The 24,333-nt window shown below is 39.1% G+C and overlaps 2 protein-coding genes across 5 annotated transcripts in view; one reads left to right on the forward strand and one right to left on the reverse strand.

The window, feature by feature from the left end:
- The window catches only part of SPINK2 (serine peptidase inhibitor Kazal type 2), a 467,655-nt gene that overhangs the window by 180,986 nt on the left and 262,336 nt on the right, over positions 1 to 24,333 (reverse strand). Inside the window, exon 1 of one of the 4 annotated variants that reach the window (XM_050791244.1) lies at positions 23,608 to 23,611. The exons of the other annotated variants lie outside the window; for them this stretch is intronic. The gene's annotated coding sequence lies outside the window, so the exon portion shown is untranslated. Of the gene's footprint in view, positions 1 to 23,607; positions 23,612 to 24,333 lie in introns of those variants that run through there. 4 annotated transcript variants of the gene reach the window in all.
- The window catches only part of POLR2B (RNA polymerase II subunit B), a 49,465-nt gene that overhangs the window by 21,995 nt on the left and 3,137 nt on the right, over positions 1 to 24,333 (forward strand). Inside the window, exons 8-23 of the mRNA XM_050791234.1 lie at positions 1,373 to 1,569; positions 1,716 to 1,835; positions 3,022 to 3,208; positions 6,550 to 6,693; positions 6,934 to 7,073; positions 7,176 to 7,287; positions 11,712 to 11,866; positions 13,243 to 13,441; positions 13,759 to 13,927; positions 17,151 to 17,247; positions 18,393 to 18,487; positions 19,580 to 19,830; positions 19,921 to 20,010; positions 20,264 to 20,371; positions 21,176 to 21,289; positions 21,663 to 21,823. Of these exons, the coding sequence (XP_050647191.1) occupies positions 1,373 to 1,569; positions 1,716 to 1,835; positions 3,022 to 3,208; positions 6,550 to 6,693; positions 6,934 to 7,073; positions 7,176 to 7,287; positions 11,712 to 11,866; positions 13,243 to 13,441; positions 13,759 to 13,927; positions 17,151 to 17,247; positions 18,393 to 18,487; positions 19,580 to 19,830; positions 19,921 to 20,010; positions 20,264 to 20,371; positions 21,176 to 21,289; positions 21,663 to 21,823 (2,339 nt within the window). The remainder of the gene's footprint in view (positions 1 to 1,372; positions 1,570 to 1,715; positions 1,836 to 3,021; positions 3,209 to 6,549; positions 6,694 to 6,933; positions 7,074 to 7,175; positions 7,288 to 11,711; positions 11,867 to 13,242; positions 13,442 to 13,758; positions 13,928 to 17,150; positions 17,248 to 18,392; positions 18,488 to 19,579; positions 19,831 to 19,920; positions 20,011 to 20,263; positions 20,372 to 21,175; positions 21,290 to 21,662; positions 21,824 to 24,333) is intronic.

The following is a 24,333-nucleotide window of genomic DNA, read 5'->3' on the forward strand; positions in this document are numbered from 1 at the left end:
TCAGATTTTTGTCAGTTGTCCTGATAATATTGAAAACTATTAAGTAATAAGATCTATACATTAATAGTATATAGTAATTTAAGTTCAATATCTTATATAGTTCAGAGTCCAATTCAGAATCATATGTCACATTTTGATTGTGTGTCTTTTTAGTCTTTTATAATCCTTCCTTGGCCTTTTTTTTTGGAGACAAGATCTTACTTTGTCGCCTAGGCTGGAGTGCATTGGTGTAATCTCAGCTCACTGCAACTTCCACCTCCCGGGTTCAAGCGATTCTCCTGCCTCAGCCTCCCAAGTAGTTGGGACTACAGGCACGTGCCACCATGCCTGGCTAATTTTTGTATTTTTAGTAGAGACAGGGTTTCACTGTGTTGGCCAGGCTGGTCTTGAACTCCTGACCTTGTGATCTGCCCGCCTCGGCCTCCCAAAGTGCTGGGATAGATTATAGGCGTGAGCCTCCAGGCCCGGCAAATCTTTTTTTTTTTTTTTTTTTTTTTACATCCGAAGTACATACTAGATAAAAATTTAGTTTTCTTTTGTAGATTTAGGTTCTCATTTTCTTTCCCAGGATGGTCTCGAACCCCTGGGCTCAAGCCATCCTCCTGTTTTGGCCTTCCAAAGTGCTAGGATTATAGAAGTGAGCCCCACCCGACCCGGGCCAAACATTTTTAAATACCAAAACTGAAAACAGTCTGGCACATTAAACATTTGTAGTTCAGTAAACTTTAATTTGACTATGAAACTTCTGTAAATTGGTTTTAGATATCTGGAACTTTATTTTGCCATTGGTAAAACGTAAAAAAGAAATGTACCACTCTTTTTTTTTCCTTTTGAGACAGTGTCTCACTCTGTCACCCAGGCTGGAGTACAGTGGTACTATCTCGGCTCATTGAAACCTCTGCCTCCAGGGTTCAAACGATTCTCTCACTTTAGCCTCCCGTGTAGCTGGGACTACAGGCCTGTGCCACTGCGGCGGCTGATTTTTGTATTTTTAGCAGAGATGGGGTTTCACCACGTTGCCCAGACTAGTCGCAAACTCCTGGACTTAAGCTATCTGCCCACCTCAGCCTGTTAAAGTGCTGGGATTACAGGCATGAGCCACTGCTCCCGGCCATGTACTACTCTTTTTATAATGGAATTATTTGTATTTTTCTAGAAAGTGTAATTCCTGTGCTGATGAGTGGATTTTGTCAGAGATCTCTAGATCTCTGAGGGGTCTGCTAAGAATTTGTGATTCCTTGATTTTCTAAAAATATTCACATTTTATTAGGTTCGTAGGGACACTTGGTATGTTATAAACTAAGTGACAGTTTACTCATTTTAAGGTAACAACATGAATTTGAAAATAACCTTTATTTAAATTGTCTGATAGGTTAAACCTTCTCTCGATGAAGCTTTTGTCATCCAAGAACAGAATGTTGCACTAAATTTCATTGGTTCGAGAGGGGCAAAGCCTGGTGTTACTAAAGAGAAAAGAATTAAATATGCAAAGGAAGTTTTACAAAAAGAAATGCTCCCTCATGTTGGTGTCAGTGATTTTTGTGAGACCAAAAAAGCCTATTTCTTGGGGTATGTTAAGTTTCATTGTTTTAAGTTCTTTATCAAGATATAGTTGAGATAAAGGTTTTTCTTAAAGTCAAAAATGATGTTTTTAACATATAAATCAAGAAAAGCCTAAAACTGTTTTCCTTTCTTTTTTCTTTTCTTTTTCTAAGATATATGGTGCATAGGTTACTTCTGGCAGCTTTGGGTAGAAGAGAACTAGATGACAGAGATCACTATGGAAACAAGAGATTGGATCTTGCTGGGCCGCTGCTGGCATTCTTATTTAGAGGGTAAGGAATTATAGAATGACAGAATGAAGTCGTTAAAGTAGGGAGATTTATTTCACTTTAGGTCAATCATTGCACATGGCCAGGCTAAACTGTGTTGGCACCCACGTTGGGTACTTATGAAGTTAGCTACATTCTTATTGCTACTTGCTCAGATTTAGTTTTGGTTCATGTCTAGGAAAGCCAGGTTTATGAGGACAATATATTACATGTTTATATTTTCTTTATTCCTCTGGTAGCTTTGTAAGATGTTTGAGAAAGCTGAATGATTGCCTTGGTTTACCAAAGGGCTAATATTGGATTTTGTCCCGCTTTGTACACATATATACAAAAGCTGGAGAGAAATATATAAAAATACTATCAGTGATTGTCTCACAGTATTGATATTATGTGCAGTTTTTAATTCTATTCTTGATGTTTTTATATTTCCCATATTTTCTATAATTGGAAAAAAGTTATTTTTAAAAATGAAATATGTAGACAGTACAAAAAGGATAACATTAGCAGTGTTTTGCACGTGTTTTGTTATTTAGTATGTTATAGGTTAGTGTTTTTCAACCTTTTTTTGTTATTACTCCACTAAGGAGCCTCTTTTATCATTTCTGTTTTTTGAGATGGAATTTCGCTTGTGTTGTCCAGGTTGGAGTGCAGTGGCGCGATCTGGACTCACTGCAACCTCTGCCTCCTAGGTTCAAGCGATTCTCCTGTCTCAGCCTCCCGAGTAGCTGAGACTACAGGCATGTGCCATCAAACCCGGCTAATTTTTGTATTTTTAGTAGAGACGGTGTTTCTCCATATTGGCCAGGCTGGCCTCAAACTCCTGACCTCAGGTGATCTACCTGCCTCAGCTTCCCAAAGTGCTGGGATTACAGATGTGAGCCACCACGCCCCGCCTCTTTGACATTTTTGTGTAATTGCTCCCCTGCCATGTATGTTCATGTACTATGCGTATATCTGTGCTTGAGACATAAAAGAGCAACATAAAAGAGCAAGAACTTTCACTCTGCCCAAACAATTTTTGCTCACCTTCCCCATACTTTTTTTCTACTCACATATTTTTTTACTCACATTTTTTTTTGCAATATTGCAAAATACTCGCATTTTTTTTTTTTTTTTGCCATATTGCTCCTGTTGAGAATATATGTTGTAGACCTCTACATGTTTAAAATAATATCATTTTATTTGGCAGTATGTTTAAGAATTTGCTTAAAGAAGTGCGGATCTATGCACAGAAATTCATTGATCGAGGAAAGGATTTTAACTTGGAGTTGGCAATTAAAACACGGATCATATCTGATGGCCTAAAATACTCTTTAGCTACTGGAAACTGGGGTGATCAAAAGAAAGCTCATCAAGCCAGAGCTGGAGTATCTCAGGTAAGTGTGCCAACTATGACTACAGGTTCAATAGGAAACATGTTTATAGGACTGGTAGATTCTTTTGTTTGTTGAATGTAAATTATTTTGCTTTTCTTACTTGATCAAATGTAAAACTACTGGGTGCCGGGGGCGGTGGCTCACGCCTGTAATTCCAGCACTTTGGGAGGCCAAGGCGGCCTGGATCACCTGAGGTCAGGAGTTTGAGACCAACCTGGCCAACATGGCGAGACCCTGTCTCTACTAAATATAGAAAAATTAGCTGGGCTTGGTGGTGGGTGACTGTAATCCCAACTACTCTGTTTGAGAAACTGAGGCAGGAGAATCGCTTGTACCCAGGAGGCGGAGGTTGCAGTGAGCCGAAATCGTGCCATTGCACTCCAGCCTGGGCGAAAAGAGTGAGACAACAAAAAACTTAAGGAGACTTTTGAATTATGAACATGAAATTTTCTTAAATTAACTATTAGCATTACTAAGATAGATTTTTGGCTTGCAGTTTTAAAATAATTAAGAAATTAGAGTAGCTACTTAGTGGGTGAGACCGTCCATGTTCATGAAATTGTTATGTCTTAAAAGCTCCATATTAGAAGCTAACCCAGAGAATAAATGGTCATCGCCCTCCTTTGTTGGAAAATACAGTACTTCTGACACTGGTTTCTATATGTTGGTCTGTTGCATATATAGTGACTACAGTAGCTATTCTCAGATGGAGTAATGGAGAAAAGCTTTTCCAAGAGTGTCTCACTAGGCATTTTAATTTTTTGTATTTGCTTTTCATAGATGATTGAAAATCTATAATGTACTTTATGCCATTTTTAGGGGTATCTCCCCTTCCTTTCCTTGTTTAAACTAGCCTATACCAGTATCACCTGATTGATTTGGCATTCGGACACCAATTTCAAGCTCCTTTTTCTTAGAAATCTGGATGCTCTAAGAAATTTTGAGGGGCTGCTGATAGCAAAGTTAATATTTAAATTCCTTTTAATTCAGTAAGGATTTATTGGGTATATTTGATATTTGTGATACTGAGTTCACATACGTGAATGAGATGCTGTCTCAGCCTCAGGGAGCTCATCAGCATCTAGCAGAGGAAACAGATTCATTCATGTGTAGCTCACTATGCCCTGTGCTGTGTTATGACAAATGCCACATTGCAAATTCAGTGCAAAGAATTTTTTTTTTTTGAGACAGAGTCTTGCTCTCTCACCCAGGCTGGAGTGCAGTGGCGATCTCCGCTTACTGCAAACTCTACCTCTCGGGTTTATGACATTTTCCTGCCTCAGCCTCCCGAGTAGCTGGGACTACAGGTGCGTGCCACCACGCCTGGCTAATTTTTTGTATTTTTAGTAGAGACAGGGTTTCACCGTGTTAGCCAGGATGGTCTCGATCTCCTGACCTTGTGATCCGCCCACCTCGGCCTCCTAAAGTGCTGGGATTACAGGCGTGAGCCACTGCGCCTGGCCAAGTTCAAGGAATTGTTATTGGGACCTGTGATGTGCCAGGCACTCTGCCACATGCTGGAGATGCAGTGATCCTGATCTTCAGTAGTTCACAGCCTATGCTTGTAGATAGATGTAAACAGATAATTATAACATGGCATGGTAACTATTTTGATAAGAGATGTGCACCACTGCTCTGTGGGAATGCTGGAGAAAGGTACTTAGCACAGCCTCAGAAGGTGAAAAGAAGTCCTTGTTTGGGAGGTAACACCTGAACTGAATCTTGAAGAGTAATTGGAAAACGCCCCAAGTTGCCAGGTAGGTAGAACCAGCAGCTCATAAGAGAGCTTAGAGAACTTCTTAATATTCTGAGTTAAGAGATAGAGGGAGGAAGGAATGTGTGTCTGTTGTGGGAGCTAGAGCAGTTCTGGGTTTTCAAATCAAAGTGGAGGCTTAGGAGGATGGGAACCAGCTCATGAAGAGGAGTGACGTGGTCATTTTTGTTCTTTCGGACAGATTCACAGTAATTGGCAGTGTGGAGAAAAGACTTGAGAAGGGCAAGGTTGGTGGCAGGAAGATTGTTGCAACAGCCTGGGGTGAGAAATAATTAGGGACTGGACTAGAGCAGTTTTATAGAGATGGAGAGTAAATTTTAGAAATATTTAGGAAGTAAGTTTCATAAGACTTTGTGATTGATTTCGTTGAATGGTTGAAAACTCCAATGAGTACAGAAAAGAGAATAGTTCTTCCTGGAGGTGGGTCAGATGGCTTTGTAGAGGTGGTATCATTTCACCAGGCAGAGCAGAGTGGAGAAGGGCATTTCATTCTGTGGCAATAGCATGGTCAAAGGCATGGAGGTGAGGGTGTGTGGTGATGTCAGTTGAGTACAGGAGTGTAAGGAGACTAAAGGGAAGGTCGTTTTTGGGGCTTCATTGAGGAGGACTTCAGTGTTGTGCTCTTCAGTAGCCAGTGGCTATCTGTTTAATTTTTAAGTGGGTAAGTGTTTAATAATTCTGGCAAGTGAGGAAGGTAGATTGGAGGGAACCAGGCAGGGATTGGAGGGAACCAGGCAGAGCTGATGGACGTAGTATAGATGAGGGGAAATGGGCTGGTCTATTACTGTGACATTGGGAAGGGAGGGGCTCGGTTTTTTAGAAAATTTGAAAATAGAATTGACAGGGTATGTTTATAGATGTGTGGAAGGAGGAACTTGTAGACAAAAATGATTTTGAGATTTCCAGATTGAGAGAAAGGTGATGCTGCTTATCCATGACAGAAGACTTAGGAAAGAGGAAGGAGGTTTGAGTTATTTAAGGACTAGGGGAAGATGGAGATTTATAAATAATTAATAATACAGAGCTTGAGTTGTCTGCTTTATGTTGCCCTAAATATTATCTTATTTATAAATAACATCTTGGTTAGTATCCTGTAAGTATTGGTAATGGATGTTTGCATTTTTCTATTAGATTCAGAGGCCTCAGTCTGGAAAAAGTAATGAGATGAATTAGTGATGTCTGCTATGATCAAAGGAGTGTGAGTTGGTAGAATTTAACTTAACACTTATTGAATATCTAATGAATGCCAAGTACTGTTTTAGGTGCTGGGATACAACAGAGAATAAAACAATTTTAAAAAATTCCCTGCCTTCATGAAACTAATGTCCTAGTGTTTGTTTGGAGACCATACACAGAATGTTTATGTGGTATGTTAGAATGTATTTGCCATCCCTGCTGCAAGTGGCAGGTAAGTTAAGGTGTTAAACAACATTATTCAGGGAAAGAATAGAGAAATGGGGAACAGTTTGATACTCAGTAGATTATGTGTAAAACTTGACTTTGCCTCAGTGTAATACTATGAATCACAGAAATGTCCAGACTTTAAAGATTGGCTATTTTTTTCTAGGTATTAAACCGCCTGACTTTTGCATCTACTCTTTCTCACCTGCGTCGTTTAAATTCTCCTATTGGTAGAGATGGCAAGCTAGCAAAACCAAGACAGTTGCATAATACGTTGTGGGGGATGGTGTGTCCTGCCGAGACCCCAGAGGTAATACATTAGAATTTATATTCAGGACAAAAAGTGAGTAATTATGTAGGGCATAATTGCTTTTAGAAGTAGATGTTTAAAAAATTATGCAGAGTGGTTTAGAAATAAGATTTTTTTAATAATTGTATTCTTAGAAAGTAAGAATAAATCTTGAAATCACATTGAAGGAAAAATGTTTATGGAAAAGAAGTCTGATAGGCATGCAAAATCAGAATGACTAATACTTGGTTTATTTTTTAGGGCCATGCTGTAGGACTTGTGAAGAATTTAGCGTTGATGGCATATATTTCAGTTGGATCTCAACCATCTCCAATTCTGGAATTTTTAGAAGAATGGAGTATGGAAAACTTAGAAGAAATTTCTCCTGCAGCTATTGCTGAGTGTGTATAGATGGAATTAGCTTTTTAAACTGTGGTTAATCTTTAGTTGTTGCTTGGTATAGAATTGTTAAGCATAAAATGCTTTTGCTTTTTCTTTTGTAGTGCAACCAAGATTTTTGTTAATGGCTGCTGGGTTGGAATACATAAAGATCCTGAACAACTTATGAACACCCTAAGGAAACTGCGACGTCAGATGGACATCATTGTGTCTGAAGTAAGAATCTTTAGTTAAGAGGGTGTGGTCTGTGAGATTTTTAAACAAGGCATACGACTAGTGAAAGTTATCTTTGCATTGGCATCTTTTCTTTGAACTTTATTTCCTTGAACTGTAAAGTGTAAATTTAATTATAAGTTATTGCTAGGCCGGGCACAGTGGCTCATGCCTGTAATCCCAGCACTTTGGGAGGCTGAGGCAGGTAGATCACCTGAGGTCAGGAGTTCAAGCACAGCCTGGCCAATATGGTGAAACCTCATCTCTACTAAAAATACAACAATTAGTCAGGCATGGTGGCACGGGCCTGTAATCGCAGCTACTGGGGAGGCTGAGACAGGAGAATCACTTGAACCCAGGAGGTGGGGGTTACAGTGAGGTGAGATCGTGCCACTGTACTCCAGCCTGGGTGACAGAGTGGGACTCTGTCTCACAAAATAAAAAAAAGCCTGGGCATGGTGGCTTATGCCTGTAATCCCAGCACTTTGGGAGGCTGAGGAGGGCGGATCACAAGGTCAAGAGATTGAGACCATTCTGGCCAACATGGTGAAACCCCGTCTCTACTGAAAATACAAAAATTAGCTGGGCGTGGTCATGCGCACCTATAGTCCCAGCTACTCAGGAAGCTGAAGCAGGAGAATTGCTTGAACCCAGGAGGCGGAGGTTGCAGTGAGCCAAGGTCACGCCACTGCACTCCAGCCTGGCCACAGAGCGAGACTCTGTCTCAAAAAAAAAAAAAAAACATTGCTTGCCTTAATCTTTGGATACATGCTTCCAAAAATTTTGACACATTTTAAATTATTAAATTATATTTTAGAACTCAAATTATATTTTAAAGTAAAAATTCTTTTGGGGATCTTTTTATAAAGCTGAGAATACTTTTAAAAAGGGAATAAGCATCTGGGATTTATCCTTTGAATTCAGAGATTCATTAATAAAATGTGATATACCGCTAATAGATTCTTTTATATTTTGGAGGATTTTGGAGGATATTGAAGTGCTTTGGGATTAGGATGGGTTTTTAAAAAATCATTATAATAAGGCCGGGCCTAGTAGCTCATGCCTGTAATCCCAGCACTTTGGGAGGCCGAGGCAGGCGGATTACTTGAGGTCAGGAGTTCAAGACCAGCCTGGCCAACATGGTGAAACCATGTCTCTGCTAAAAATAAAAAAAATCAACCAGGCATGGTGGCATGCACCTGTAGTCCCAGCTACTCGGGAAGCTGAGGCATGAGAATTGCTTGAACCTGGGAGGCAGAGGCTGCAATGAGCAGAGATTGCTCTGTTACACTCCAGCCTGGGTGACAGAGCAAGACTCTGTCTCCAAAAATAAAAATAAAATAATAATTAAAAAAAAATCATTACAGGCCGGGCGGGGTGGCTCAAGCCTGTAATCCCAGCACTTTGGGAGGCCGAGACGGGCGGATCACGAGGTCGGGAGATCGAGACCATCCTGGCTAACACAATGAAACCCCGTCTCTACTAAAAATACAAAAAAATTAGCCGGGCGTGGTGGCGGCGCCTGTAGTCCCAGCTACTCGGGAGGCTGAGGCAGGAGAATGGCGGGAACCCGGGAGGCGGAGCTTGCAGTGCGGGAACCCGGGAGGCGGAGCTTGCAGTGAGCCGAGATCACGCCACTGCACTCCAGCCTGGGCAACAGAGCGAGACTCCGCCTCAAAAAAAAAAAAAAAAAAAAAAATCATTACAATATATTGTGGACTTTATTACTCTCCCAAATAAGGGTTTTAGTATACTGTTTGAGGAATGTAGCTCAGGCTTTTAATTTTCCCAAATCTATATACCTTGGGTGAAAGTGGTTTTGGAGAGAAACTGAACACACTTAGCCAGTAACTACTCTTTGTACCTAACAAAGCAGAGAAGAGAATTTGGTGGTTCTGGGCCTTTTCCAGCAGCAGGCCCTGAGTGTTTTTTCTGGGGCGGGGGGCGGGGGTCGGGACAGAGTCTGGCTCTGTTGCCCAGGCTGGAGTGCAGTGTTGCGATCTTAGCTCACTGCAACCTCTGTCTCCCAGGTTCAAGAAATTCTCATGCCTCAGCCTCCTGAATAGCTGGGATTACAGACGTGTACCACCATGCCCGGCTAATTTTTGTATTTCTATTTTTATTTTTTTGAGAGAGAGTCTCGCTCTTTCGCTCAGGCTGGAGTGCACTGGCATGATCTCAGCTCACTGCAGCCTCTGCCTCCCAGGTTCAGGCAATTCCTGCCTCAGCCTCCTGAGTAGCTAGGATTATAGGTGCCTGCCACCATGCCTAGCTAATTTTGTATTTTTAGTAGAGGCTGGGTTTCTCCATGTTGGCCAGCCTAGTCTCGAACTCCTGACCTCAAGTGATCCGCCTGCCTCAGCCTCCCAAAGTGCTGGGATTACAGACATGAGCCACCGCGCCCAGCCAATTTTTGTATTTTTGGTAGAGATGGGGTTTTGCCATAGGTGGCCAGGCTGGTCTTGAACTCCTGGGCTCAAGCCATCTGCCTGCCTTGGCCTCCCAAAGTGCTGGGATAACAGATGTGAGCCACTGAGCCCAGCCTGGCCCTGGATTTTGACCCAGGCTTATTTACAGCTTGAAGGCAGGAAGAGAGTGATTCACTTGAGGGCAGGCAAGGCTAAGAGAAAGCTCAAAAAAAGGTCTCTTTCTTTCTCTCTCTATCTCTGTATTTTTTAATAGAGGTGGGGTCTCACTATGTTGCCCGGCTGGTCTTGAACTCCTGGGCTCAAGCAGTCCTTCCTGCCTTGGCTTCCCAAAGTGTTGGGAGCTATACAGTAGGTTGGCTGTATTTTTTTTTTTTTTTTTTGGAGAGGATCTCCCTCTGTCGCCCAGGCTGGAATGCAGTAGCACAATCATGGTTCATTGCAGCCTCTACCTTCTGGGCCCCAGCGATCCTCCCACCTCAGTCTCCTAAGTGGCTGAGACCACAAGGTGTGTGCCACCACACCCAGGTTTTGTTCATCATACAGTATGTGTTATGTATTTAACTCTGCTGTTGTAGTGAGAACCAGCCATAGGTAATACATAAACTAATAAAACTGTGTTTACAAAAACACCTGGTGGGTGAGGTAGAGTGGTCGGGTGTGCTGGCTCATGCCTGTAATCCCGTAACTTTGGCTGGCTGAGGTGGGAGGATCGCTTAAAGCTAGGAATTTAGGACCAACCAGCCTGGGGCAACGTATCAAGACCCTGTTTTTATTTAAAAAAAAAAGACCATAGAGCTATATTCTGTCAGGAACGTTAGTTTTCTAAGAACTTAAGGCAGTGCATTTGAAAGCAGAATCTTTCTTGGACTTTAGAATACTACTCATGATATTTTTGCTCACAGTGTTTTCTCCTTAAATTACTTTCTAAGGACAGGCAGTAGACTAGGAACTTGGAGCATTTTTCTCTTTCTTGTCTTTTGACTCTTTCATTTTGGAGAAAAACTTGATGTTTTGTTGTTTTATTTTGTTTTTTGAGACAGGGTCTTACTCTGTTACTCAGGTTGGAGTGCAGTGGCATGATATCAGCTCACTGCAACCTCTGCCTCCCAGGTTCAAGTGATTCTTCTACCTCAGCCTCCTGAGGAGCTGGGATTACAAGCGCGTGCCACCACACCCAGATAATTTTTGTATTTTTAGTAGAGACAGGATTTCACCAAGTTTGCCAGGCTGGTCTCAAACTCCTGACCTCAGGTGATCGGCCCACATTGGCCTCCCAAAGTGTTGAGATTACAGGCATGAGCCATTGCGCCTGGTCTCTAATAGCATATTTTATTTGACTTGATACATCCCAAAGTATTACATCAACATTCTATTAATATAAAAATTATTAATAAACCATTTTACATTCTTTTTTTCCTGTTTTGGTGCTGTCTTTCAAATCCATTATGTGGTTTATACTTAACAGCACATCTCAGTTCAGAATGGTGACATTTCAAGTGCTCAGTAGTCACATGTGGCTATCCACTGTGTTAGATAGCTAGACTGTAAGCCATTTATCTGATGGTGGGTGTGAGTAGTCAGGCTTACATCTGATAGGTGTGTGTGAGAAGTCAGGCTAATGACTGGGAAAGTATGGTCAAAGCATAGTGACATAGGGCTGGTTTTTGAAAGGTTGTAGGGTGAGATATATGTCATCAGCAAAGAGCCAAAATAAGAAATTGTCATGTACTAGTGTTTGTGGTATTGAAAAAATATTTCCTACGTTAACTTGCATGACATTATTACCAGATATTATTGTTCAGCTTTATAATTGCCAAGGTTAGATTTTTTGATTCATAAAATTTTTACCTAAGTTTATAATATGTTAAACAATGGTAAACTAAGATTTGCACATTTTACTTGAGAAATTGGTTGCTCCAGAAATTTAGTAGGATTTGTATTGTATTTTTAACTAAGAGAAAATAAAAATTCATGGAACTTTTTTCTTTCTATATATAGGTTTCTATGATCAGAGATATTCGAGAGAGGGAGATTCGGATCTATACAGATGCAGGCCGTATTTGCAGACCACTTCTGATTGTGGAAAAACAAAAGCTACTTTTGAAGAAGAGGCATATTGACCAATTGAAAGAGAGAGAATATAACAACTACAGGTAAAAACATGCAGTGAGAAAAATGTGTGTATTAAAAATTGAGATAGAATTTACATACCATAAAATTAACCATTTTTAAATTTAATTTTATTTAATTTTAATTTATTTATTTATTTTTTTTGTTTTACACAATCTCAACTCTGTCGCCCATGCTGGAGTGCAGTGATGCGATCTTGGCTCACTGTAACCTCCGCCTCCTGGATTCAAGCAATTCTCCTGCCTCAACCACCCTAGTAGCTGGGATTACAGGCATGCGCCACCACACCGAGCTAATTTTTGTATTTTTGGTAGAGACAGGGTTTCGTCATGTTGGCCAGGCTGGTCTTGAACTCCTGGTCTCAAGTGATCTGCCTGCCTCAGCCTCCCAGAGTGCTGGGATTACAGGCATGAGCCACCGCGTCTGGCAAGTTAATGATTTTTAAAAAGTATACAATAGTGGTTTTTAGTATGTTTGCAAGGTTGTGCACCCATCATCTAATTTTAGAATACTTTCATTGCCCCCAAAAAACTCTGTACCTTTAGGAGTCACATTTGTTTTTCTTAACTTTTATTATGAAGCAAGATAAGTAATAGGATTTTGTTTAAGCTTAAAAGTCTTTTGATTGCCCAGGTGTAGTGGCTCATGCTTGTAATCTCAGCACTTTGGGAGGTCAAGGTGGGAGGATTGCTTGAGACCAGGAGTTCAAGACCAGTCTGGGCAATATAGGGAGACTCCCATCTCTCCAAAAAATAAAAAAATTAGTCAAGTGTGGTGGAATGCACCTGCAGTCTAGCTACTCAGGAGGCCTGAGGCAGGAGGATCACTTGAGTACAGGAGTAGTGAGCTTTGATTGTACCAGCCTGGGCAACAGAGACTCTGTCTCAAAAAAAAATTTTTTGTGATATGTTAAAATCTATTAATAGTAATAAGGAGAAATAACCTATATAATCTAAATATAATATATTACATATAATATGATATAATATGAATAATATAAGAAATTTAGTGAAAAGATGAAGCTGATTTAAATTTTTTTTAGCAAATGAATGTATAGTTATGTATACTAATGTAAAAATCATTCAAATAATATGTGTAATAAATTTAAAAAATTGCCCTCCAATTCATACTCTTCTTCACAAGTAAATACTGGTAACAGTTAGGTGTGTATTCTACCAGGCCTTATTCTCCAGCAGCTTACCTTTTTCACTGTCAACAATCATGTAACTATGTTGGTCAGTTATATATAATATTAAACTATATATATAAATATATATTATATGTATATTTAATATATAATAAACTATATTTAAATATACATATAGGAATACTTTTAAGTAGGAGGAATAGTTAGTTAAAATATTTCAGGAAATATAAAATTGAGTGAATTCTTTTTTAGTTGGCAGGATCTTGTGGCCAGTGGGGTAGTGGAATATATTGATACACTGGAAGAAGAAACAGTGATGCTTGCAATGACTCCAGATGATTTACAGGAGAAGGAAGTAGCTTATTGTTCCACATATACACATTGTGAGATTCATCCCTCAATGATCCTTGGTGTCTGTGCATCTATTATTCCCTTTCCTGATCATAACCAGGTTGGTATCACTTTTCGTCTTCTGGTGTGAGGAATTGGGAGAAGTAATAAAAATTGGAAGTAACTCTGTAATCGTATCTGGAGGGAAAAAGCCTTTAAATGAAAGGCTCTGAATTCCTACAGAATCAGCATTTGATATACTTGCTGTTGTGTTTCATGGTTAAGAGCCGTAATTGATTATTTCGAATGGTTATTACTTACTGTTTTTGAAAAAAATCAGGAATTTTACCAATCATTTTTCTTCTGATTTATTGTCAGAGTCTTTTCCATTAGCAATAGTAACTTTTCGTTGATTCTGCTTTTCATTTTTACGTTTAGTCCCCTAGAAACACATACCAGTCTGCTATGGGTAAGCAGGCTATGGGAGTTTACATCACCAACTTCCATGTTCGCATGGACACATTGGCCCATGTTCTCTACTATCCTCAAAAACCACTTGTAACTACACGGTCTATGGAGTATCTACGATTTAGAGAGCTGCCAGCAGGTATGGTCAGTTTTGCTCTACGTTATTTAAGATCCTGCCATGTTTAAGGCACTTTTCTGGGTGCTTGGCAGGATTAAAAAATAAATATGACATAGTGTCTGTTCTCACGGAATTTATAATATGGTGGGAAACGTGAACATAATAAAAAGGTAGTTATGTGGAAAGTCTTATGGTGGAGGTACAAAGTCCTTTAGAAGCACAGACTGATGGAAGCAATTAATTCCTGTTGGAAGTCTAGATTCAATTTCATGGAGAAGGTGGCATTTTAGATTGGAGCAAAATTGATGAAGGGGTGTTTGCATTTGAGAGGTGGTTTAAGCAAGGGCACAGATGGATGAAGTCATGAAAAATGGGTACAGTTAGGAGTCATGTCAGCTTAGTGTGGGTGGAGTGTAAATATATGGGAGTGAAAGCTTGGTCTCAGTGTGGAGAGAGCCTGAACAGGTTGACTTTTATTTTGAAAATGGAGACACATCCAACCTTTTGGATCAGGGAAGTAATACAATTAGAAATTTGTTTTAGGAATACCATTCTGACAGCGGCATAAAGAGTAGATTACAGTGAGGTACTGTATTAGCAGGGTGATAATTTAGGGGTTTTTGCAGTAGTCTAAATGTGAAATGGCAGGGTCCTAAATAAATGAAAAAGAATGATGGGTAAGATACCTTTTGAAATACACTTGATAGGGCTTGATGAATGGCTGAGTATGGAACAATGAAGAGAGGAATTGGAAATATTGTTGGTGTTTCTGGCTTGAGTGATTAAAGAGAGGTGCTATGAATAGGTTGGGGGAAAAATAAGATTGGGAACATGTTAGAAGGGGGAAGAGGTTTTAGAGGTAAGATAGTAATTCTGTTTTGGATATGTTGATTTTGATTTAGTGTCTTAGTGTCAGAACACTAAGACGTGAACTTCCAACAACAGTGAGTTGCAAACATGATTTGAAAGAAAGTCAAGTCTAGAGATGTAAAATTTTTTATTTATTAATGATAATTATAGATTACTATGAAATTGCCTAAGGAGAATTTAGATTGAGAAAAAGGCCAGAGGCAGACAATTTTAGACACCAGGAAGAGAAATCAGGAGAGAAGATTTGAGAATTAGCTGGTAAGGAGGGGAATCTCAGGGAGACTGGATGGTAGGTAAAATGGCGAAGAGAAATCTGAAGGGTATGAGTGTTGACTATTAAAGGAGATGGTAGAGTTCTTTGGCACTGTTGTTATCTTTTGTATTAACAGACTTTTGGCTTTGAATGTGAGTAACATTTGTTATTTGTTACTAAAGTTCATCTTTAGTGTACTGTAATGGGGCTCTAACATTTTGATAGGAAATTCTCATAGGTTAAAATTACTTACTTTCAAAATCCTCCACAAGGGGTTCCTCTTGTCTAGAAAAGCAAAATCTGTTAGGTTGTCTACACAGTATGCACGTATCTTTGGGCTGTGCTTGCAGTGCTGTGTTTTCTCCAACATTTAGATAATACAGTTTCTTTATGGCTAGAGAAGAAAATACATATACTGAAGGACTAGGTTGGAAAGCAAATGTTCCTTTGGTACTGGCGTAAGTGGAGAGTCATGGCTGGCAGGACTGCAGTTCTGTTATTCCTGACTTCATCATGGCATCTTTATTTTGAAGTTCTTTTTTTTTGTAGAGATAGGGTCTGCTTTGTTGCCCAGGCTGGTCTCAAACTTCTGGGCTCAAGTGATTTTCCCACCTCAGCATCCCAAAGTGCCAGGATTACAGATGTAAGCCACTACAGCCGATCCATCATACCATCTTTAAAAAAACTTTTGACATTTTACCACATTTGCTCTATTATTCTCTCCCTTTTTATTACTTCTCCTGAACCACATGAGAGTAAGTTGCAGGCGTGAAGCATGTGTTTCCTTCTTCAGTATGTGTTTCCTAAGGACAAGGACATTCTCTGTAGTGCAGCCATCAAATCAGGATAACATTGCTATCCATATAGTCAGCAGTCCTCAATTCAAATTTTGCCAGTTGTCCTAATGATGGTTTTTTTTTTTTTTTTTTAAAGAAGGCAGTTTTTATTGTATTCAAACCTAACGATGTCTTTAGTGGGTCTAGGAGCTAATCTAGGATTGTGGATTGCATTTAATTACATGTTTCTTTAGTTTCCTTAATCTAGAACAGTTTCTTAGTCTTTCCTTGTCTTTCATGACCTTGACATTTGTGAAGAGTTCAGGAAAGTTATTTTGCATTGTGTCTCAATTTAGGTTTGACTATTCTTTCCTCATGATGATATCCAGGTTAAGAATATCAAGTTATTTTTTATGTTATGTTATGTTATGTTATGTTATGTTATGTTATTTATTTTATTTTCGAGACAGATTCTCACTCTGCTACCAGGCTGGAGTACAGTGGTGTGATCTCAGCTCACTGCATCCTCCACCTCCCGGGTTTAAGGGATTCTCCTGTGTGAGCCTCCCGAGTAGCTGGGACTACAGGCACACGCCACCACGCCCAGCTAATTTCTGTATTTTTAGTTGAGATGGGGTTTCACCATGTTGGCCAGGATGGTCTTGATCTCTTGACCTTGTGATCCACCTGCCTTGGCCTCCCAAAGTGCTGGGATTACAGGCGAGAGTTGAATATCCAGTTATTTTATGGGCTCATCAAACAGTGTTTTGGCAGCAGCAAGTAAGAATTTCATTGTGGCGGGAAAGATATGATAATTTTTTGGTGGTACAAGGAGAGGGAAATAGGGTAGTACCAGTTTCAAACCTAAAACCAGAAATCGGGAGACAAGGAGCTGGGGCTTGAGCCTATTGCTTATTAATTTTGAGATCATGGGTAGATTGTTAATTCACTCTTCTGATTCATGAGAATAATAATGCTTATTTTGTTTATGGCACAGAGTTGCTGTGAGGATCATGAAACTTGGTTTGGGGAGGCACTTTCTAAGTAGGAGGTGACTCACATGTATAATCACTTATTATGAGAATGGATACATTGGGAGTGACTAGTCTTAGGATTTGCTTGTGTGAGATATTTAGCCATCAGAGTAGTTGCCTCACAGATTGCTATTCTAGGAGGAATAGACTTTGGCAGTTACCGTGACAACAAACACCCAAGCATTTATGGCAAATATGATTTAATTAAAGTTGATTTAAAGAAAGGGCAGTTTTCCTGTTTTCCGGGTGATGTTTTAATGTATGCTTTTTTTTTTTTTTTTTTAAATATGTGCTTTTTAAATTCACTGCAGGCATCAACTCAATTGTGGCCATTGCATCATACACTGGATATAATCAGGAAGACTCTGTTATCATGAATCGTTCAGCTGTAGACCGTGGCTTCTTCAGGTTTGTATTTTGTAAATTTGTCACAACACAGATACAGTGGAAACACTAATATTTTATTCAGAAAAAGTTCTTAAAATATAGTTTAGCTACGCACTACTCCAGAAAGCAGAAGGCCTGGCTGATGGTCACAAACAACTGAAGATACTACTTCTTATATCTCTTAGGAATTTCAAATGCTAGTATTTTGAGCCTTTCTTTTGGTAAGGAAATATACATTTGCATTTAGATAATATAGAAATGTCTAAAGAAGAAATAAAAATAACTTAGAATCCATAGATAACTACTGTTAAAATTATGGTGTGTTTTCTTTTCACTCTTTTTTTCCATTATGCTTCAGCTTGATTGTCCTATTGACAAATAGACCTCAAATTCAAGGCATATAAAGATTGTTTTAAAAACTGGGAATTTAGTAGAGGGGAATGGATTTTCCTTTTTCTGTGTAGTTTCAAAGGATAGCACTAGAACTCAGAGGATACATATTATGGCTTAATGTAAAAACTTCTTTTTTTTTTGAGACAGAACTCGCTGTTGCCAAGGCTGGAATGCAGTGGTGCAATCTTGGCTCACTGCAATCTCCGCCTCCCAGGTTTCAAGAGATTCTCCTGCCTCATTTTCCCAGGTACCTGGGATTACAGGCTTGCACCACCACACCCAGCTTTTTTTTTTTTTTTTTTTTTTTGGTATTTTTAGCACAGACCATGTTGGCCAGGCTGGTCTCGAACTCCTGACTTCAGATGATCCACCCACCTTGGCCTCCCAAAGTGCTAGGATTACAGGCGTGAGCCACCATGCTCGGCCAATGTAAAAACTTCTCACTGGAAGTGTTTGAGTAGAACCTAGGTGACCATCTTTCAGGGTTATTTTGTAATGGATTCTTAAATTGTGTAGGAGGTTGGACTCATTGACCCTGGGTCTTTTCTATTTTGACATATAATTCTAGGTGGTTAAGGTTATGGGTCAGATGCTACATATGTATAACTTGTGATAACATTTGGAGTTTAACTCCGACCCTTAATGCAGTTACTCTTGTCCCAGATTCATAGTTTAAATTGTCTCCCAAATTTCAAGTAAATGAGAAATTGTTGGTATAGTCTCAGCCCTTTTGTTAAAAAATAGACTTTACCTTTAGAACCATGTGGTTTTAGGTCTGTTTTCTATCGCTCATACAAAGAACAGGAGTCTAAAAAAGGATTTGATCAAGAAGAAGTTTTTGAGAAGCCTACACGTGAAACATGCCAGGGTAAGTGACGCTAACATTTAAATGATGGAATCCAAAGTTAACTTACTGTGGTTTTCCTAAGTGATTTTGATGGGTTGTGTCAGCCTGCGCCTGCCCCCATCCCCCTCCCCTTTTTTTTGTGCAATGAAACTGTGTTTTCATGTTATTCTTAGAGTTCACATCTAAGAAAATATGTGTATTTCATAAAAGTCTTTGCACCTACGAGTGAGCTTGCTACAGACCTTCCTTCCTGGTAGGTCCTGCATTGAGGAGGCAGTTTAGGAAATCAGAGAGGTCATGTAATTTCTGGGGACACACTTCACGCCTGTCCCCTCTTCCTTTCCAAATTATGGTGTGATCATAATATTTGTTCAGCCACATTATTTGTAAACATTTAAAAAATCACCAGTGAAAAGAGGATACCTAGCATTTGTTGTTTTTTGTAGAAAACTCAAACTTACTTTCTAGTTATTTATTTTGACAGACACTTAAAAACTGCTTATGCAGTGGGATGGTTGGGATGTGCCAGGAAAATGCAACATTTCTGCTACAGTTTTGACTCTGAATAGCATTGCATGAAGTAAAATGTATTTTGTTTCCTTTGCCATCTTCCTGTTACTCACCTTCCATTGGGTGGTTCTGTGTAGTAGTGAATTGATGTCCATTGGAGTTAAGATTGAGTTAAGATGAAATCCACAATTTCTGTGGGAGGATGTGTGCAGAGGGAATCCACAGATATTCTCTTTTTAATTAAAAAATTTTTTCTCCTGTACCCACTGATAGCAGAGATATTCTTTCTCTTATAATACAGAAATCAGAAGATGGCAAAAAACATATCCAGAGTCACTTGATAAAAGTCTGTCATGGAAGAATCTGCTTTCCCAATGCTGATTCCAATGTTCTTTTTCTTCATAGACTTTTTTTTTTTTCCTTTTTTTCCTGTGTGGACTGTGGTATTACAGAATTCAGAATAGTTTGTAATATTTGGAATAAGGGTATGATTCATGGTATAGAAATTCCTGTGGCCTTCTCTCTGACTTGGAACTGATTCATGTATGTGGTTTTTAATCTTTGTTGGGGATTATGTGACATTCCATGTCTATTTCCTCACAGGCATGAGGCATGCCATTTATGACAAACTGGATGATGATGGTTTGATAGCTCCAGGGGTTCGTGTATCAGGAGATGATGTTATTATAGGCAAAACAGTCACCTTGCCTGAAAATGAAGATGAATTGGAGAGCACTAATAGACGCTATACCAAGAGAGACTGTAGCACTTTTCTCAGAACTAGCGAGACAGGCATTGTGGATCAGGTTATGGTAACTCTCAACCAGGAAGGATATAAATTTTGTAAAATAAGGGTGAGTATTGAACTTTGTATGAACTTTGTTCATGTAGCTAGTCTTAGAAAGTAAACCAGATCCACTTAACTTATTTTTATATGAATTTAGGTACGCTCTGTTAGGATTCCACAGATTGGAGACAAATTTGCTAGTCGACATGGCCAAAAGGGTACTTGTGGTATTCAGTATAGACAAGAGGTAGGTATCTTTGATCTCCCTCACACCCAAATCACAGTTTTGTTAAACATTTTTTTTTTTTAATCAAAATTTGCTTTAACTTAAGAGCTCGAAGATGATACAGATTGAACTTTTTTATTTTATTGTTGAATAAGTATATGAACATACCATGTTGAAACAGAATATGGGACATACAGTAATTCATTTGGGAGGGGGTGTCAGTTCTAGTTTAGTATATGTATCTTTAAGTCCCTTTTAAAATTTTTCTTTATAGGATATGCCTTTCACCTGTGAAGGTATCACCCCTGATATCATCATCAATCCCCATGCCATCCCCTCTCGTATGACTATTGGTCACTTAATTGAATGCCTTCAAGGGAAGGTAAGAGATGTTCTTCAAAAATATAGATTCTAAGCTGATACTTCTTCTAAAACTCTGATAGGTGATTGCTCTCAAATTTGAGCCAGAGTATTTTGTAAAAAGCTAGTGTGAGATTTACTTTTCTGCTTTCAAATTGATTATGATTCTGCCATTTTTTTTTTTTTTTTTTTTTTTTTTTTTTTTTTGGCAATTTGCAGTTATACACAAGTCAGGATTTTTGTGAGATATACTACATTCAACTAATACTTACATATGTGGTTTTCCTTTTGACTGGTTCTTTTCTATAGATGAAGAGTTAATTTATTGATGGAGAGTTCAATGTGAACTTAATAATTTTATAGTTCTATTATCAGCTCTATATGCATCTTTTGGTGGAGGTTTTCTATTTTTAAGTATTCTTTTAAGGTAAAGTGGCAATAGTCTAACATGTGGATAGCTTGGTTTTAGGGCATTAAAATGTCATTTCCTTGAGCCATCTGAAGTACTTATGAGTCTCAGTCTTTTTGTACTTGATCCCATGGATCGACTTCTGTTGGAATACTTATAATTGAGTTTTTCTTTTTTAAGCAGGTTCATTTGTTCTAAATATTTTGTGTAAGATTATAAAATGAACCTTAATATATCACAGCTTTCCATAACATAGATTTCGAGTTCAAAGTCTTTTAATTTAAAAATACTTAAAATAAATACTTTCAAATTTTAAAAGTATTTAAAATTTTTTTGAATGCATTTTTATTGATATGACTTTTAGGTGGAGACAGACTGAAGCAACATTTTAAAGAGTACTTTTTTTTTTTAAAAAAGGTATCGGCTAACAAGGGTGAAATTGGTGATGCCACTCCATTTAATGATGCTGTTAACGTGCAGAAGATTTCTAATCTTTTATCTGATTATGGCTATCATCTCAGAGGAAATGAGGTATATTTGCTCTTATAGTAGTACTTTGTCATTTGTGTTTTTTTGTATGTGTGTAGTTTTATTCTGAAACAATATAACCTTTTATTGAAGTATAATATGTGCACATATAGAGATGTACAGCTTGATGAATTTTCACAAAGTAAGCACAGCTGCATGACTAGCACCAAGATCTAAAAATGTGAAGGCAGCAACTGAACCTTTTTCAGTCGCTACCTTTCCACTCCCACCCCAAGCTAACTACTCTCTTAATTGCTAACATTTTAGATTAGTTCTGTGCTTTTTTATATAAATGGAGTTACACAATATATGCACATATCTTCTTTGACGTTGTTTAATTTTTAGGTCTACACTTCAAAATCTGTGTTTGTTGCAGGTCCTATACAATGGGTTCACTGGTCGAAAAATCACATCACAAATATTTATTGGCCCCACTTATTACCAGCGATTGAAGCATATGGTGGATGATAAGATTCACTCTCGTGCTAGGGGACCTATTCAGATCCTCAATAGACAGCCCATGGAGGGTAGATCTCGGTAAGAACTGTATCATCATCGTTATTATTAATTAACCTTATATTATGAAAAATGTCAACACACCAAAATGGAGATAGTGGTATAATGAATGCCTGTGTGCCTGTTACCCCCATTTCAACAATTATCGACTGATGGCCAGTCTTGTTGCATTCATCTCTATCCTTCTAACCTTTGATATTATCATCATGTTTTAAAGGCAGAGTCTCACTCTGTCACCCAGGCTGGAGTGCAGTGGCATGACCATGGCTCTCTGCAGCCTTGAACTGGGCACAAGCAATCCTCCTACCTTAGCCTCCCAAGTAACTAAATTGATATTGTTTCTTAAGTCCTTTTTTGAATTTATTGGTTGCCCTCCAACCTTTTTTTTTACTACAGGCCTATGCCACTACACCTTTTAAAAAAAAAAAAAATTTTTTTGTAGAGGCCAGGCAGTGGCTCATGTCTGCAATCCCAGCACTTTGGGAGGCCAAGGCGGGTAGATCACCTGAGGTCAGAAGTCCAAGACCAGTTTGGTCAACATGGTGAAACACCGTCTCTACTAAAAATACAAAAAATTAGTTGGGCACACACCTGTAATCCCAGCTACTCGGGAGGCTGAGGCCTAAGAATCGCTTGAACCTGGGAGGCGGAGGTTGCCGTGAACCGAGATCATACCACTGCACTCCAGCCTGGGTAACAGAGTAAGACTTCGTCTCAAAACAAAAAACAAAAAAAATTTTCTAGAAATGGGGTCTCACTATGTTGCCCAGGCTGAACTTGAACTCATGGCCACAATCCTCTAGCCTCAGCCTCCCAAAGTATTGGAATTACAGGCGTAAACCACTGCGCCCAGCCCTCTTGATTATTTTTAAGCAAAGTCCAGACATCATATAATTTCTCCTATAAATGTTTCAGTGTATATCTTTAAAAGAATGGTTCTCAAATCTCTTGATCCCAGGAACCCACAATGCTTTTGTTTTATGTGAGTTGTATTTATTGATATTTATCATATTAGAAGTTAAAGCTGAGATTTTAAATTTATTATTTAAAAAATGCTAATAAGCTCATTACATGTTAACATAAATAACATGTTTTGGCTGGGCGCGGGGCTCCCGCCTGTAATCCCAGCTACTCAGGAGCCTGAGGGAAGAATTGCTTGAACCCAGGAGGTAGACGTTGCAGTGAGCCAAGATTACGCCACTGCACTCCAGCCTGGGCGACAGAGTGAGACTGTCTCGATAACAAAACAAAACAAAAAACCATGTTTAATGAAAAATATATCTATTTTCCAGATGAATTTAGTAACAAGAATAACATTGGTTTACATTTTTGTGAATCTCTCTAATGACTTGGCTTAATAGAAACAGCTGGATTCTTACATCTACTTCTGCATTCATTCCATTGTAGTATTTATTTTTTATATTTAAGTATATGAGGAAACTCTGATTTCATGCAGATAAGTGGTTGGAAAGAGAGGAATATTTTGATTTTTTTTTTTTTTTTTTTTTTTTTTTTCTGAGACAGTCTCACTCTCGCCCAGGCTGGAGTGCAGTGGTGCGATCTTGGCGCACAGCAACCTTCACCTCCTGGGTTCAAGCGATTCTCGTGCCTCAGCCTCCCGAGTAGCTGGGATTACAGGTGTGCGCCACCAAGTCCAGCTAATTTTTGTATTTTTTGTAGAGCCAGGGTTTCACCATGTTGCCCAGGCTGGTCTCAAACTCTTGGCCTCAAGTGATCCGCCTGCCTTGGCCTCCCAAATTGCTGGGATTACAGGCAAGAGCCACTGCGCCCAGCCCCTGCCCCCGCCCCCCTTTTTTTTTGAGACAGGTTCACCCCTGTTCCCTAGGCTGGAGTGTGGTGGCACAATCACAGCTCACTGCAGCCTCTACGTTCCAGGCTCAGGTGATCCTCCCACCTCAGCCTCAAGTAGCTGGGACTACAGGCATGCGCCACCATGCCCAGCTAATTTGTCATATTTTTTAGTAGAGACAGGATTTCGCCATGTCTCCCAGCTGGTCTCAGACTCTGGAGCTCAAGTGATCCACTTGTCTGCCTTGGCCTCCCAAAGTGCTGAGATTATAGGCATGAGCCAAGGCGCATGGTCTATGGATATTTTTTTGATGCTACACCAAAACGATAAGTTGTAGTTTCTCAAAGATTGGTTTTGATGTAGAAACTGAAACCATATGAATGAACCTTCTGCATTTTTTATGTTTAAAGTTCATTGGTTTGTCTTGTACTTCAAATGTATCTTTTACACATGCATATTTTGTAGCATCCTAATTGGTCATTTGGAAAATAATTGGTTTGCTGAGTTATGCAGATTTTCAAATGGTGACATATTTCATTATAATAAAAAAATTGCATTTGTTAATATGACTACTGATGTCATTAGAAAAGCCTTTAAATATGTCAGGGAGCTATCAAGCCCATAGTGGTGCGTAGAAGTTTCCTAAAATTCTGATTTTTGCTTGAAGCTCACAATTTTAATCATTTTCAGCAAATACTTAAAATTATTTTCCTCAGAGTAA

Source organism: Macaca thibetana, chromosome 5 (genome assembly GCF_024542745.1).
Source record: "Macaca thibetana thibetana isolate TM-01 chromosome 5, ASM2454274v1, whole genome shotgun sequence".
Taxonomy (NCBI): domain Eukaryota; kingdom Metazoa; phylum Chordata; class Mammalia; order Primates; family Cercopithecidae; genus Macaca; species Macaca thibetana.